The sequence below is a fragment of the Erigeron canadensis genome, chromosome 4 (assembly GCF_010389155.1).
Source record: "Erigeron canadensis isolate Cc75 chromosome 4, C_canadensis_v1, whole genome shotgun sequence".
Lineage (NCBI taxonomy): Eukaryota > Viridiplantae > Streptophyta > Magnoliopsida > Asterales > Asteraceae > Erigeron > Erigeron canadensis.
This window is the reverse complement of record NC_057764.1, coordinates 36,064,862-36,080,003: the sequence shown is the minus strand read 5'-3', so window position 1 is coordinate 36,080,003 and position 15,142 is coordinate 36,064,862. Positions and strand designations below refer to the sequence as shown.

General features: G+C 34.4%; 4 protein-coding genes across 4 annotated transcripts; 2 read left to right on the top strand and 2 right to left on the bottom strand.

The window, feature by feature from the left end:
* Nucleotides 1-141: 141 nt before the first annotated feature.
* Nucleotides 142-1,648, bottom strand: LOC122595426 (F-box protein At3g07870-like). Its single transcript, XM_043767783.1, has one exon. The coding sequence runs from the start codon at nucleotides 1,536-1,538 to the stop codon at nucleotides 279-281; it is 1,260 nt and encodes a 419-aa protein (XP_043623718.1). The 5' UTR covers nucleotides 1,539-1,648; the 3' UTR covers nucleotides 142-278.
* Nucleotides 1,649-3,911: 2,263 nt separating this feature from the next.
* LOC122595427 (glucan endo-1,3-beta-glucosidase 12) lies at nucleotides 3,912-5,476 on the top strand. Its single transcript, XM_043767784.1, has 3 exons — nucleotides 3,912-4,020; nucleotides 4,541-4,792; nucleotides 5,306-5,476. Exons 1-3 carry the CDS (start codon nucleotides 3,951-3,953, stop codon nucleotides 5,338-5,340), a joined length of 357 nt encoding a protein of 118 aa, XP_043623719.1. The 5' UTR covers nucleotides 3,912-3,950; the 3' UTR covers nucleotides 5,341-5,476.
* A 1,694-nt stretch (nucleotides 5,477-7,170) lies between these two features.
* Nucleotides 7,171-8,487, top strand: LOC122597496 (protein ALP1-like). Its single transcript, XM_043770084.1, has one exon. It carries the CDS (start codon nucleotides 7,171-7,173, stop codon nucleotides 8,485-8,487), a length of 1,317 nt encoding a protein of 438 aa, XP_043626019.1.
* A 3,154-nt stretch (nucleotides 8,488-11,641) lies between these two features.
* Nucleotides 11,642-14,439, bottom strand: LOC122596406 (transmembrane protein 256 homolog). The gene is made up of 5 exons (XM_043768977.1): nucleotides 14,275-14,439; nucleotides 14,028-14,098; nucleotides 13,813-13,893; nucleotides 13,359-13,402; nucleotides 11,642-11,934 (listed from the first exon to the last, which is right to left on the bottom strand). Exons 1-5 carry the CDS (start codon nucleotides 14,312-14,314, stop codon nucleotides 11,835-11,837), a joined length of 336 nt encoding a protein of 111 aa, XP_043624912.1. The 5' UTR covers nucleotides 14,315-14,439; the 3' UTR covers nucleotides 11,642-11,834.
* Between the last annotated feature and the right edge of the window lie 703 nt (nucleotides 14,440-15,142).

Sequence of the window (15,142 nt, the reverse complement as noted above, 5' to 3'; positions counted from 1 at the left end):
GAATCCATTTCGAGCAACTTTCCATATGTACCAAAGTATTTGGTTTGCGTATCAACGATTCATTCAACGTATCTCTGTGTTTGTCAGCACGAATTTAGGATATTGCAGACGATCAACAGGCTACTGATTGTTCAATCAAACTGGAAAAATAGCACATGTAATAGAACCATGAAATTTAGTTGAATAACCATTGACTTATATCCAATCATTACAGAAAATTAAATGTAAGATTTATATTCAAAATGTAGATGTTATATTTAGCAAGTTTCAGTTACTTGCTAGATTGGTGTATGAATCCAATTAAGGCTACCAACATGTGCAAATGTTTGGAACAACTTAGGCATTCCTTGAAACACAACATCCTTAAACTCTTTCCATTTAGGATCATACTTTACCAAACTCCCTCCTCTATACTCCATCAATATTTCCCCATTCTTCAACACACACAAAACCCGAACCATCTTCTCGTGCATCGCCTTCCTCCATATTCCATAGTCGTGAGTCCGGACTTTAGCTAAGTACGCCCCATGGATGTCAAACAACTTTGTCCAAGACTCTTTGGCATCATATTCCTTCATTACCCAAATCTCCAACTTTCCGTATCCACACGACACTGCTGCAGCTAGACATTCATCGATCACTGCCAAGTGATAGTTACTTCGGTTAACCGGCTTGGAAACAAGCTTAAACTGTTCGTCTTCCAGGTCGAATGACACAATGGTTCGACCTGGAAGACGTCCAGGACGGCTTACCCAATGGAGCCGTCCATTAACCACAACCGCTTCTTTTGCTTGCCTATCAAGTTGGTATGGCACTTTCCCTAAGCATCTCCATTCATTGTTCAAATTTGATTCTCCTCCAATGGTCAAGACATGAACCTCGGATCTCGGGTAGCTTCTATGGTTTCGGATTAACCTACGTGGTGTCCTATAATACACAATCCTAACAACCTTGTACTCATTAGTCTTGGGGTGATACCCAAACCCGAAAACAACCTCTTGGTCTTGAAACTGTACACATTTTGGCAACTCTAGATAGTTTCTAGTAAACGGGTTAAACAAAAAAACCGGTTCACCATACAAAGAATCAGACAAACATAACAAGCCATTGCAGGACCCAACAACGTTGAATTCGGGCATGGAACGACAGAATGGTGTCGATATCTTTCGTACAATATTCTTGTTATGATCACCATCATAAGTAACGAAATAAAGCTGGTTTCGAATAGGAAAGTCACAATGAAATACCAACATGGGGTCTGCTTTTTTCGCCATGGGGTGGTGAAGTCTTGGAAGCTCAGGGTCATGCGACAAAACGTCGCATGACCGGCTTACAAACCGGAATTGAATTAATGAAGATATGGGTAGCCTAGTAAGTACATCAAGAAGTACATCTCTAGGCAATATATCAAACCCGTGTAAATTGTTGTTTTTACACGGGTTTTTATTTGTTACCAAGATCTTGTTTTTCTCTTCATCGTCTACGAGTTTTGGTTTCTTGTTTCTGGGTATGATTTGGAAGCTAGAATCATCATCCATGAGCCCGGAAACAAGAAACCAAAGTGGAAAAAAAAAATGATGAAGAGAGATTCAAGAAAATTGGAGAAAATAATAAAAACACAAGCAAAAGCAAAAGATGCTTTTGGAACTATGAGAGACGGAAAGCACAAGGAAAATAATATAAGGTGTTGGTGTTGAATATTGATAGTAACAATCATGGAGTATGACGTGTACAATGTGCATTGGATGTTGTATGTATAAATATATGATTTTGTATATGGGCTAGCTAGTTTGAATAAAATTTAAGTTTGATGGGGTCCATGATTGAATAATAATTTGTAAGCATATGTGACAAAAGTCCACCTTTTCTCCATTAAAAACGGACATTGGGACAAAAATTTCAGGCTGAGAAGATAATGATCCTATCATGATGCACAACAATTAGATATATATTAATTAAATAAATAAAAATAACTATATACATGGGTTAGGATAATATAAATGTATTTAGATTAGGACTAAATATCATGCTTTTCTACTGATGTATTGTAAGTATGTTTAATTGATTTATAGGTTTTGTTATGAATGTCATAAGAGCTCTTGAGTCATCATCCTCGACATACTATTCATTTGTTGAGATTGTGATAAGTAAGTATCAAAATTGATAGTATCTATATCTATAAACTATATGAAAATTACACATCTCAAGTTGATTGTTACAAAAATTTTGATATGCAAAATGACATTTCAACTTCTACGCTTAAATCGTAATGGATATTTATTTAATTAAACTTAACATTTGTAAACATTTCTTTACCAAAATAGGTTAATGTGCATAAAACACATACACTCACCACTTTAACGCCTTAATTCACTGTTGGTATCGGCTTAATATTCATGTAAAAGCCACCTCATCCATCTCACCTAAACATATCTATTTTTAAAGATAACTTTATTATGTTTTTAAACGAACTATATACTTTTTTGAAACGAACTTAATTAAATATCTTAAAATCTTTCCTCTTCTTATAAAGAGACAAAAATTACTAACCTTACATCAGTTCCACTTATACATATCTACTTCATATTAACCTAATATTCATGGAACAAAGGATTTTTTAATTTTCATCAAAATTTTATACATTACTACTATGATTAGTTATTGTAAAAAAATATTAAAGTAAAATAAATAAGATAAAATCATAACCCTTGCATCATAATAAAATTAATGCATGAAGATTCACAAAACACAAGTATTTATATGTACATTAATTTTGATGATGCACGCTGATTTTTAGTGAATAAAAAACATATCATTTTATTTATTTTATTTCAATACTTGTTTTATTTTAATTAAAATTTTATGAGAAACTGTTATATAAAAGCATTAGAAGTCAATCACAACATAATCTTCCAAAATTAAAATTGTTTGTCCCGCATCAAGTAGATAATCTTTTTTTCATATGGAAATTCACATTAACTCCATAAAATAGGGGTAGATTAGCATGCTCAACTTTTCCCTTGTTGCACCTATATATTCTTTATTTTATTTTATGTTAAGGTGGAATAGGTAACCATTTTGACTTTTACTCTGCTTTTTATTTCAAAAAGGTTCTACATTCACACCTAGATCAAAAACAACTTTACACTTTATTTACTTAAATGTTTAAACAATTATTTTTTATTATGAAGTGTACATGTAAAATCTTTTGAATTTGACAAAAATTACAAACTTTAATATGGTCTTTGGATTATGATATCTATCATTGACATCTCGATACATTGAATTACCACCATAAAAAGTATAGTTAGTATGGACTTGGACTACATCAATATTTGGAAGAATCTAGATGTGACACATTGACATTTGTTATCTTTTTTACGTTTAGATCATTTTTTTTATACCTTATTGCAAAAAAAGTTATTTGTATATGAAGATGTAAAAAATGTGCGTTGCTTACTTCAAGTATGACACTTGCATTACCACCAAAAGACTTGTTCTCTTATCATGTTTGCACCATTTGATGGTTTTCTACAATTAGAATGGGCAAATGGTCATAATAAGGGAAGATGGTGCATTGTTGGTTAATTTGATAACAAACCAACATATACCCAACATCCGAAGCTTATGCGGTTTATACTTCACACATTAGAAATAGTACTATCGGCCCCGGATTTTGGGACCGAGCTGGCTAGTTTGTGATAAAAATGGACATGGTTTACTAGCTAGTAGAAATGATTGATGTTGGTTCATGGCACCAATGTGAACCTTCCCATGTGAATGTGGTAGACAATGGAGTTATTATGAGACACCTTCCACATGATCCAACACAAACTACAGCCTTGTTTGGATCTTGTTTTATTATATTTTTTCCTTTGTCATATATATAAACCCCATTTGTTTCTCTTATTCCATCTCTCTATTTTCTTTATCTATACAATTCACCCAAAATGTCACCTTTTCTACTAAAATTCTTGCTCTCGATTTTGCTTCTTATGGTAGTATGCCCACAAAGATCTAGTAAGTACCTTAATTCATTTCTCAATTTTCATAGCTCACATTCTAAACACTCCAAACTTCTTGATTTATTGATGTTCTATGTATAAACTTGCATTGTACACATGTTAATCGTTTGCACCCGCGAGGAAAAACCTCATCCGTTTACCCGTTTATATTGTATACATATACAGACACACATGCATATATAATACTGTAATAAATACTTTTCACCAATCTCAAAAAACCTGCTAGTTTCAGTTTCTTATTCCATCTTCCACAATGCCCATGTGCATTTTAATCCAGTATAATGTTTATTTTGGCCCCATTTGATCCTGCAAGACCATAGCATTGCAGCCCCCCTAAAATTCATATATACACAAGTGGTCCATTAATCCTGCATGAGCACTGCAGCCTCCCCCTAAACCAGATTCATATATATACTTTATAATTAAACAATTTAAAAGACTTATGGTTCTGTCATTTAGCTAACTGTAACTTTTTTATATATATAACTGGGGACTGAACTTTGGTAAATTTGTAGAAGGTGAATTTGAGCAATGGTGCATAGCAGATTCACAGGCAACAGATGCAGAATTACAAGCAGCTATAGATTACACATGTGGGGAAGGTGGAGCAGATTGTAGCAAGATTCAAGAAAACCAGCCTTGTTACTTTCCAAACACACTAAAGGACCATGCTTCATTTGCTTTCAATAGTTACTACCAGATGTTTAAGCATAATGGCGCCTCTTGCTACTTCCATAGCGCCGCCATGACCACCGAAAAAGATCCAAGTAAGCACTTATATCTTGATTCCTGCATATATATAATGTGTGTGTTTTTCATTATTTGAAGTCATTACTTAAGGGGTAAACGGATAAGGGGTTCTCTGTTACAAAGCATCATTCAATCTAGAGAGATTCGCCATCAGCCCGTTACGCCCATGTGATTAAAGAAAGGATAAGACATATCACATAAGTAGTTATTATAAATTTTAAGCATAGTTTAGTGATCGACTTGTGTCTTATTTTTTCTTGTGGGACTTTATATTAGTCTAAAAGGTCACCCATGTTCATCCAATAACCTACTCTTTTAACTACACCTTTATTCTAATTCCAATTTACTTTACTTTTCCTCCATCCTTTTGGCTTTCTTTTATTAGTCCTAGCTTTTAAAGCATGGAAACATATACTTTGAGTTCACATGCATATATATGTTTTATCTTTACAAGCTGTATTAGCTAGCAATTATTTCCCCTCTTTCCATTGAAAAGCTTTTAAATGTTAACGTACTTTTCATTTCTACAGGTTATGGTTCATGCAAGTATGATTATACTCCTTGATGCAATGGTTGGTACAACAAACTATATATGAGATGAAAATAATTACTCACATGAGAATGTTACTTTTTTGCTTTCTTGATTTGAAAACAATCTTATTTGTTTAACAGCTATATATATGTTGCAATGGTTTCTCCGACGCTTGATTTTTTCAACTTTTGATTCCGACAATATTGGTGTGACCGAGTTAGGTAACATACGACGATATCAACATACTTTAACAAATCAGTAACGCCAGGGATAATAATGCAAACCCACCGAGTGGGGCTACTTTAATTAGCGTATGTTCATCTGTCTTCAAGGAACACAACCGCATAACTTGCAAAATTAAAGGCACATTTTCCATCTTTGACCGGTGTAAAAGGGTAAACAAGAAATTGAGACACAACAAGCTAGGACATATGCATATATAAAAGAGTTTACAATGGTCCATAGAATTGATTCATTAATGTTTTTGCAACATCCAGAAGTAATCATGTAACTTCCATCAAGAAATTTATGAATAATAAATCTTCTTCGATAGCTAATGGAAAAAGTACGTACATCATAAATCATGGGTTTGACTACAATAAATGGGTTGTGATGCCATACGATAATGTACAACGGTTGTGTCCACAACTCAAACTAGTGAGATAATATTTCAAATGCCATTGGGCAATATCCATCCATCATGTAGTGAGATAAGATTTCTGGAGATCGAAGTCTTCTGATCGAGCAATCACCTAAATGAAAAATTAAACATAAACGAACTCTATATCTAAAGAACCGAGGAAATTAAAGCTCAATTAGCACTAATTAAATTCATTACTGGCTTCGAATACGCTTGGACCTGCGCGCACTCGGGACTTGACTCGGACCCAGGTTCCATCTCAGCCCGCCCAATATCTCTTCCGATGTGCTAAAATCATGTTGCTCATCTTTGTGGCCTCTCGCCTCCCTTTATCGGAACCACATTTCAGCATCTCATAGAGATAATTAATCTCCAAGGAGACTCGATCTTAGACACCTGCTCCAGAAGCTTTTCGTATCGTGAACAAAGCTGTCTCAAAACCGAAACTGCAATCTCTTGGTTCATCAGAGACCCGGTCAGATCGAATAATAGTAACAAGGTGAGACCAAAAGTCTTCTGCATATAAAGCTTTTTGTGCATCTTTATTGTTGCTCACAGTCATATCTAAAAGCTTAAGTCTACATTTGACAGTGATGAAAAGACATTGTTGAGAGCAAGCACAACATTTTTTTGACCATTAATTATCATTCCTATAGACTAATAGGTGGACCCAGGGCCTTAGGCCTCCAGATGAACCAATCAATTTTTTTAGCCTCACCAAGGATACTACGGCTAAAAATATTATCAGCAGCATGTTCACTAACATTCACTGACTTTGCAAAAAGCATAGCTTGAATAGATTCTTGTATGCCCCCCACTGATACTATGGTGCTTTTATTCTTGAAGCTGACAGAGAGATTTAAGATCACTTTCAAACTATAATCCAGTGTGGATTCATTCTTAGGCCGGTCACTAAGCCTCTTCGATGGAGTCGTCGATGGGCTCGTCGACGAGTCAAGCTTAGGGAGCGACTTCGTCGACAACTACTTCCTTCGAGTGGTTTCGTTCGGCCGAAGAGTGTTGACGAGGAGGAGGAGTGTGGTGGTGGGACCGATTACAACGTTAACTTTTTTTTTTTTTTTTCAAACAGCTAGTTTTTTTATAAAAAAAAAAACCTCCTCTATAAAAACCAACTTCTATTCAACCATTCTCATCTCATTCACTTATTTTCACTCATATGTTTTTATACATAATAACACACACTCTATACATTTTCACTAAATATGTCGAGTTCCGAAGATTCATTTTCATACATGAGTAAATATACAATAGATGCCGAAATGTTAAACACTTTCGTTAATATAATCGAAGATGAAGAAGCAGGAGCAGAGAGCTCGAGAATGGCCGACAGACCAAAAATACCGAGACGAACAATAACCAGAAACCATGTGGAAGCCTCCACACGTTTATACAATCATTACTTTGCCCCGCAACCCGTTTATCCTGCCGATTATTTTAGAAGGCGTTTTCGAATGCCGAAAGAAATGTTTCTTCGTATAGTGAACGATATATATAACTTTGATGCCGTACAACCATTACCGCCCCACTTTGCATTCTTCCACAACGCTCCAACCGATGCTGTGGGTCGCCCGACGTTAAACATTTTTCAAAAATGTACTTCCGCTATACGCCAACTGGCTTATGGTTCTACTGCCGACCAGTTAGATGAATACCTCGAAATGGGTGCTCAAACGTCTGCCGATTCGTTGAACGCACTCTGCAAATGTGTTGTTCAATTATATCACACCGAGTTTTTGAGAGAACCAACACAAGAAGATGTTAACCACGTGACCGCTAAACATGAGGCGGTACATGGTTTTCCGGGTATGCTTGGAAGCGTTGATTGTATGCATTGGGCTTGGAGAAACTGCCCAACGGCATGGCAAGGCCAATACACTCGTGGTGACAAAGGACATCAGACGATTATGCTTGAAGCGGTTGCTTTGTATGATTTGTGGCTTTGGCATGCTTGCTTTGGGCCCGCCGGTTCGAACAACGACATCAACGTCCTTAATGAATCTGACTTGTTCGACCAGCTTCTCCAAGATAGAGCTCTTGCGGTAAATTTCACCGTTAATGGCCAACAGTTTACAAAGGGTTATTATCTAGCTGATGGTATTTATCCAGAATGGGCTACACTTGTCAAGTCTTTTAAGTGTCCCATGGACCCTAAGACCTCTAAATTCAAACGCTTCCAAGAGTCTGCAAGAAAAGACATGGAGCGTGCATATGGGGTACTTCAAGGCCGATGGAGAATCCTTCAACAGGGTGCGCGTCCATTAACTATTAACAAAATTAAACGCATTGTGTACTCTTGTGTGTTGTTGCACAACATGGTCGTTAAATATAACGGGCGTGCAATCAGTCCTTTGGATTTGGAGCTAATTCCCGATAACCCGCAAACGCGTTCTTGGGACGAACGTGTTGACATTCAGTTACGTATGACAGGGGAGTTACGTGATAGGGCAACACACAACCGTCTAAGAGGCGCCCTCGTCGAGCACATTTGGAACTTGCCGGAAAACCAACGTGAACGTTGAGTGTATTTTGTTTTTTCTAGTTGTGTTTTTTTAATTAATAAATGTAATGTATTTTTTTTTAAATAAATGTATTGTGGTTTTTTTTATTAATGTAGTGTGTTTTTTTTAATAAATGTAGTGTGCTTTTTTAATATTTAATTTTAAATAAATGTTGAATTATTTATTTTTTATGTAAATATAAAATAAAATAAATAAAAAGTGTAGAAGAGGTGTGGAAGAGGGGTTATAGGGAGTGAGTGTGGAAGAGGTGGATGAAGAGAGAAAAAAGCTGATGTGGCAGTGTGGAAGAGGGGTAGATGTGTCTAGCTTAGTATAAGTATTCATGAGTTTTAAGACGTGGGGTATAGCACCCACCACCCCCATTGCAAAACGAACTTCATTACTACTTCTTCTCGATAGCTCCAAAAGAGAACAAGTGGCCGATAAGACACCATTCTTAGCCTAAAGCATAGCAATGTAGTCCCATATTAAATTTGGCTCTGAACTTCTTCACACCAAACTCTGTGGGGATGCAATTCTCTTTCGCCACTCCACTATCCGACTCTCGAGGGCAATATTAGAAACATGATCTAAGTTTTGCAAGTTTTCTCCTGTACTCGCATAGACGGAGCCAGGAATTTTTTTAAGTGGGGTCAATTTTAAAAGTTGTTTGTCATACTTATAAGAGGCGTATCAAATAATGTAAAAAAATGGACCTTAACTCAAGAATAGAGAATGGATCCTCAAAAGAATTTTGTACCCCACACCGAATATAACGTTCATATTTAAAAATACCATTTTTTTAATAAATAAAAATCACATGTATCGGACTAGATCTTATTAAATAAAAACGTATCCAATCATAATGCAAGAAACCAAAAAATATATTTTTATGAAATAATTAGCTTGTATTATATACTTCCTACATAACGATTATGATTATTATAAATTGTTGTTTGTGATAAAAATATATAATAGTTTTAACAAAAATAGTTTTTTTCCGCAAACTACATTATTTGTGTACTACAAATATATACCCAAACAAAAAAAAAACTTTTTCTTCAACCTTTTTTCATTCTTTCTATTAAAAATCAAAATTAACACAAGGTTTTTATTATTTCAATGGAGAGATCTATCTCAAAATTAATGTTTCGGTAACCAATGATTTCAAAAGAATAAACTTATGATAACAAAGGTAACATTTTTATGTATTTCTTATTAATTTTTTCTTATTTTTTAAAAAATATTATAAATATATCATTTAAATTTTAAAAAATTACATTGTACCAAAATTGGAGTGGGGGCAACTGACCCCACTACCCCCAAAGTGACGTCGTCCCTATGTACTTGGACAAGTACTTTTGCCCCGATTGAACCATGATGTAATGCATCTACGCTCATAGGTCTATAAGCTTAAAAATACAATAAAAAAAAGAGTGTTAGATAACAGATACAATGAACGATCTAATAGACAGGATCAGTCATCACATTAAAACAAATAGGACATGTAAGCTCCGAAGGAGGAGATCGACCCTCTTCGTTTGTTTTGTGCAGAAAACTTGAGAAATCTTTGAAAAGATTTGTGAAGTAACTCGCCATTGTAAGATCCTGCAAGTAAGAAAGTGATTGTACACCAAACCGAGATTAGGTTAAGAAAAGGGGATGATGGGTGTTTTTGATTGTTTGTTGGCGATTCCCCGAAGGTAGAGTTTTGATCTCTTTAGCCAATCAATAATGGTTTGATTGTTAGCCGATTGAGATCGTGCTATTGTGTTTTAAGTGTGCTCTGATCTATTTGAGTCTTTGTGAATGAGTAAGAATGAATGAATGATGTCTTCGTGAGGTCTTATGAATCTCCTTTTATAGGAGAATTTATCTTGGAGAGAAAGTTAAGCCTCTTTAAGGTTTCCTTAAGTCTTAGGCCAGGAATATTATTTCCTTAATTATTGGTTGCAAGTGATAAGATCAAATCCCAAAATTATAGGGAACAATTCTTATCCTTTTATCTTACAACGAAAACCTTCGTTACGGACAACCTTCGTGTCGTAACATGTTACTGTTCTTTCGTGTGGCAAGTCTTGCGTACCGCTGAGAGGGTACATCATCAAGCCCCCCCCCCCAGTCCAAGGTGATGATTTTTTCTAAATAAGCATTGTGTTGGACTATTCTTGGTCACTTCGTCCTTTTCCGGGGGTGTGTTTCCTTGAGGAAATCCATGCGCTACATCTCCCATCTTTCCTAAATTTGGTTCGATGTTATAAATACAAAACATATTATAATCTTATTTAATTGATCGTTTTTTTATTAATAAATTTGTCTCCTTTTCCTTTTCAATTCTTCAACTTATATTACTCAAATTACTTATAATAAGTTATTAACAGAAAGACTTCAAAAATTTGAGTTAACGATCCAAAAGCACAAGGCTATTTGTTGTCATACGCTATGTTTACAAGTTCCGAATATGATGTGATTGTAAAAAATTAAGGTATATCCAAAATTCTAATTAAACATATATTATATTTATCATTACTTTTTATTATAAATTCGCTTCGATCATTGGTTTATTTTGACCACAATTTATTTCATACTTATGATCATGTATGTAACATATTTGAATTTCTTTATGATAAAATATATATATCTACCATACATCGTACGGGTATTACGACTAATTATATATAGAGAGATTATTATTATAAATTAAACACAACGTGTTAACAAAGTTATCATGGCTACGAGTTTTTGTGAGTGGCCTAACTAGCCCACATGCGCCACCAGCTCAGCCCATTATATTACGTGTCCTAACTCCTAACCCAACAAATAAAGCTTCAAGTCCCAAGCCTAGTCTTGTTATTTGGCTGCTTTGCTAGTAGCAGCCAAAAACCGGGTTGGGTTCGAGTTCAAGTCCGGCAAAAACCGGAAAATGGGCACGGCTATTTGTTACTTCATCTTTTATTGCCATTTGGCCATTTCTAGTTCAGGATTTGGCTATGTTTGACTACTAGCTTATCAACACAGATAATATCCAGGCATATCAAAGACATTAAAGTCTTGAACATACAAAATTATATATAACTAAACTACAACACTACTTAAATATTTATAAAAAAGTGACAAGAACAATAAGGCTGTGGACATGTTATAATTGCAAGTTCTTCAAAACAGTGACAAACACTCACGTTAAAATGTATTTGCATAACACAAAAACGTAAAAGTGTTGATCTGGTCGATAGTAATTCCACATCTTATTTCTTTTACTATACACATGTAAAATAACCCACATAAAACTTCTCAGAGGAGTTAGATACCCCATTAAAATCTAAAAGGGCATTATTCCTGGCCTCATTCACCTCCGGGGTAAAGTCATTTTAGAACAGCAAGCTTCCCCAGGCAGCAATAAATGCAAACCCACCGAGTGGGGCTACTTTAGCGTATGTTCTGTCTTCCAGGAACGCCACTGCATAACATCTGCAAAATTAAAGGCCACATTTTTTTTATCTTTGACCAGTGTAAAGAGTGAACAAGAAATTGAGACACAATAAGGACATGCATATATAAAAGGGTAAGCAACAATGGTCGATATAACTGGCATATCATTGAATTCATTAATGTTTTTGCAACATCCAGAAGCAATCATGTTACTTCCATCAAGAAATTTATGAATAAATCTTCTCCGATAGCAAATGGAAAAGTACATCATAAATAATGGGTTTGACTACAATAAATGGGTTGTGATAAGAGAATGTAAAACGGTTCTAAGCTCACAATCCTGGATAACAAGTTCACGGGACCTTAAATTACATCAAACATTGATATAAAAGTGAGAATCGGGTCTTCGGTCATAATCTTAAAGAAGCATGGAAATTTACTCGAAACTGGCCTATAAACAACCTCAAACTTTCGTTGAATTTCAATACAACTTCAATAGTTGGGAGAACAGAACAGAATCTAATGTTACTGGAAAATGGAGCAACACAACTAGTACCTGTATGAGATTAGTGAATTTTGTGTTTACGTGTTTGTGAGCCATTCTGTAGTAGTTGAGTTTTTAAAAAATCTTATCTGCCCAAGGAAAACTTACTTTTTTCAAAACAAAGCTGTTCATTTGCCAAAACCTTGACTGCGTATTTCTTATGTTGTTCATCCAAGCAAGAAAGTTAGAGGTCAAATGGAGTGACCTGAACTAACATTGAACATGAAGCTTATATGGGATAACTAATATCCGGCAGCATCGTGGGCTTTAGATATTAAAGAAAGGGATATCCTATGGTATAGAAAGAGGTCAAATGTGATTCACCGCTATCATGGATCATATCACTTATAAAGTTTGAGTTAAAAAAGGCTTTTCAGAGGTAAAACATAACCTTCAAAAGAACCGGGTGGTTGTATATATGTATAATATACTTCAAACAAAGTAATATAGGTGTATTGTTTGGTAAAGATTACTCTAACACAGGTATGGCTAAAGTTACTTAAAGTGACTAAATTAAACAGCGAACCAATGTGACCCCCTTTAAAGTTTCAAGCTTTGCCTGTTGATATCCAGTCTCCCGGACATACATGGAGCTCGCAGGATTAAATCCTTAACTCAAAAACACGCATTTATTGGGTATTAAGATAAATCAGAAAAGTACTACAGCGATACTTATTATAGATATGCAGTTGAGGTTCCTCCTAAAAGAAATTCTCAACTTACTATTGTCTTCTGTGAAACACATTAGTCCCCAAGCTTTGTGTATATGTATGTATAATATGATCAGTAATATTAGCTAACATAGTATAAAGCTTTGTATTAACTAGGTTCAGTAGCTCAAATCTGAATTCTGAAATAAGTTTCAAACTCATATACTGATAATAAATAACGTGAATGAGAGCACAAAACCAGCACTTACGTCCCCGAGAAGGCAATGATTCCAGTAGCCAAAAGGCCTCCAAACTACAACTCACAAAAACAAAAGAAACCATGAGCATAAGATTTACTACATCCAACCAAACAAGATTCAGACTGTGAACGAGAATGTGACTTGTCACCAATGAAGATGCATTTTCACATAAATATATCTACCAAATTGCTGTCAAAATCTTTTCAAGCTAAACTTACAAATTTGCGTATTGTGATAATCACACTATATAAACTAAGCAATGTGCTCCAGTGTGACTATATTAACTAAACAGCACGAAAAATGCATAGGGTTCGGCAAATAGTATTTATGAATTATCATTGTGATAAAACTATTTTAGTTCATTCATATTGCCTTATTCTGAATCTTAACATACTCTCAATAATCACTTTCAAAACGCTTATCTAAACGCCTTACAAACAAACAAAACCAAGAAAGAGCTTACGATATTCGGGTTTTTAGCCATAGGAGCACCAACCAGTGCAGCTGTATGAACTAAATGGTAAAGAGATGCTGTATTCCAAACCTAATCACACAATGTAATTTATTTTGTTTAGAAAACATAAAAAGTTTCAACTTTTTAACAATCCAACTATACAAAATTAAAAAGAAATCAGATAATAATGAACTATTTTAATTAAAAAAATAAAATTTTTTTACCTCTTTATAAGAAGGATTGCTTGGTTTGAATCCATGAGCACCATATGTTCCTAATCCAAGAGCTGCCATTCCTGTTTACCACAAATAAATGTATACAAAATAATAATTACAAAGTAAGTTTTTTCAAAATAATATAAAAGAAATGTGTGTTTTTCAAGTATCACTAAAATTGAACCAAATATTTGACTTTTAATGGATTTAGAAACAAGGGTTTTGTTGTGCAACAAACAATAACAACAAAACTTGCCAGAAATTGCAGCAACTTTATGCCAAATAAGAGGATTCATTGTTGGTTTTTGTTTATAGATATACAGATCAGCGTTTATATATATATGTAATGATCACAAAATAAAGTTTTAATAAAATGTTGTGGGGTTTAAGAAAAGTAGCCACAACAGATTTTATGGTGAGGAACAAAACAACGTCCAACGATGGAACTAACCGAAGTGTATCCATCTATCACTCAATAAATTTTGATTTATGTAATTTAGTGAACTTTTAAAATGATTATTTGATTTAAGCACTTTTTATTTTTGTTCTTTTATACTACATTCTTGAGTTTATAATTGAAAGAAAAGAATTGATAAGATTGGATATGAGAGGAGAGAAAAAAAAAAACTTAATTACATTCTTGAGTTTTATTTAAAAGAAAGAAAAAGAAAAAAAGATATAATTTTACAAGTATAGCCTTTTTAAAAGTAATATTAGATGTGAAGTGAAGGGTAAAATGGTAACTTTATATATATTCTTTCCTTTCTAGCCAAATCATGTCAAATTGGCAAGAAAACTTTTAGTCTTAAAACACCTATTTTTTTCTATCATCTCCTATCATTTCTTTTATAAAATAAACTCAAAAATGAAGATTTGAATGAGTTTCTTACCATTTCCTTTCTTACCCCATAAAAAAAAAAACTCAAGAATGGAGTGTTAATGTATCGGGTGACCGGTTGTACCACTAGTCGGTAATAAAATTAAGGGATTAAGGCACTGTAATGTAACCAACTATAATCGAATGATTATGTAATGTAGTGACCTACGACAATGTTAAATCGATGTAAGAACCTCTCAGTTTTGTTCATTCAATGTAACGGTTGACCCGTTTTGAGAAATAAATA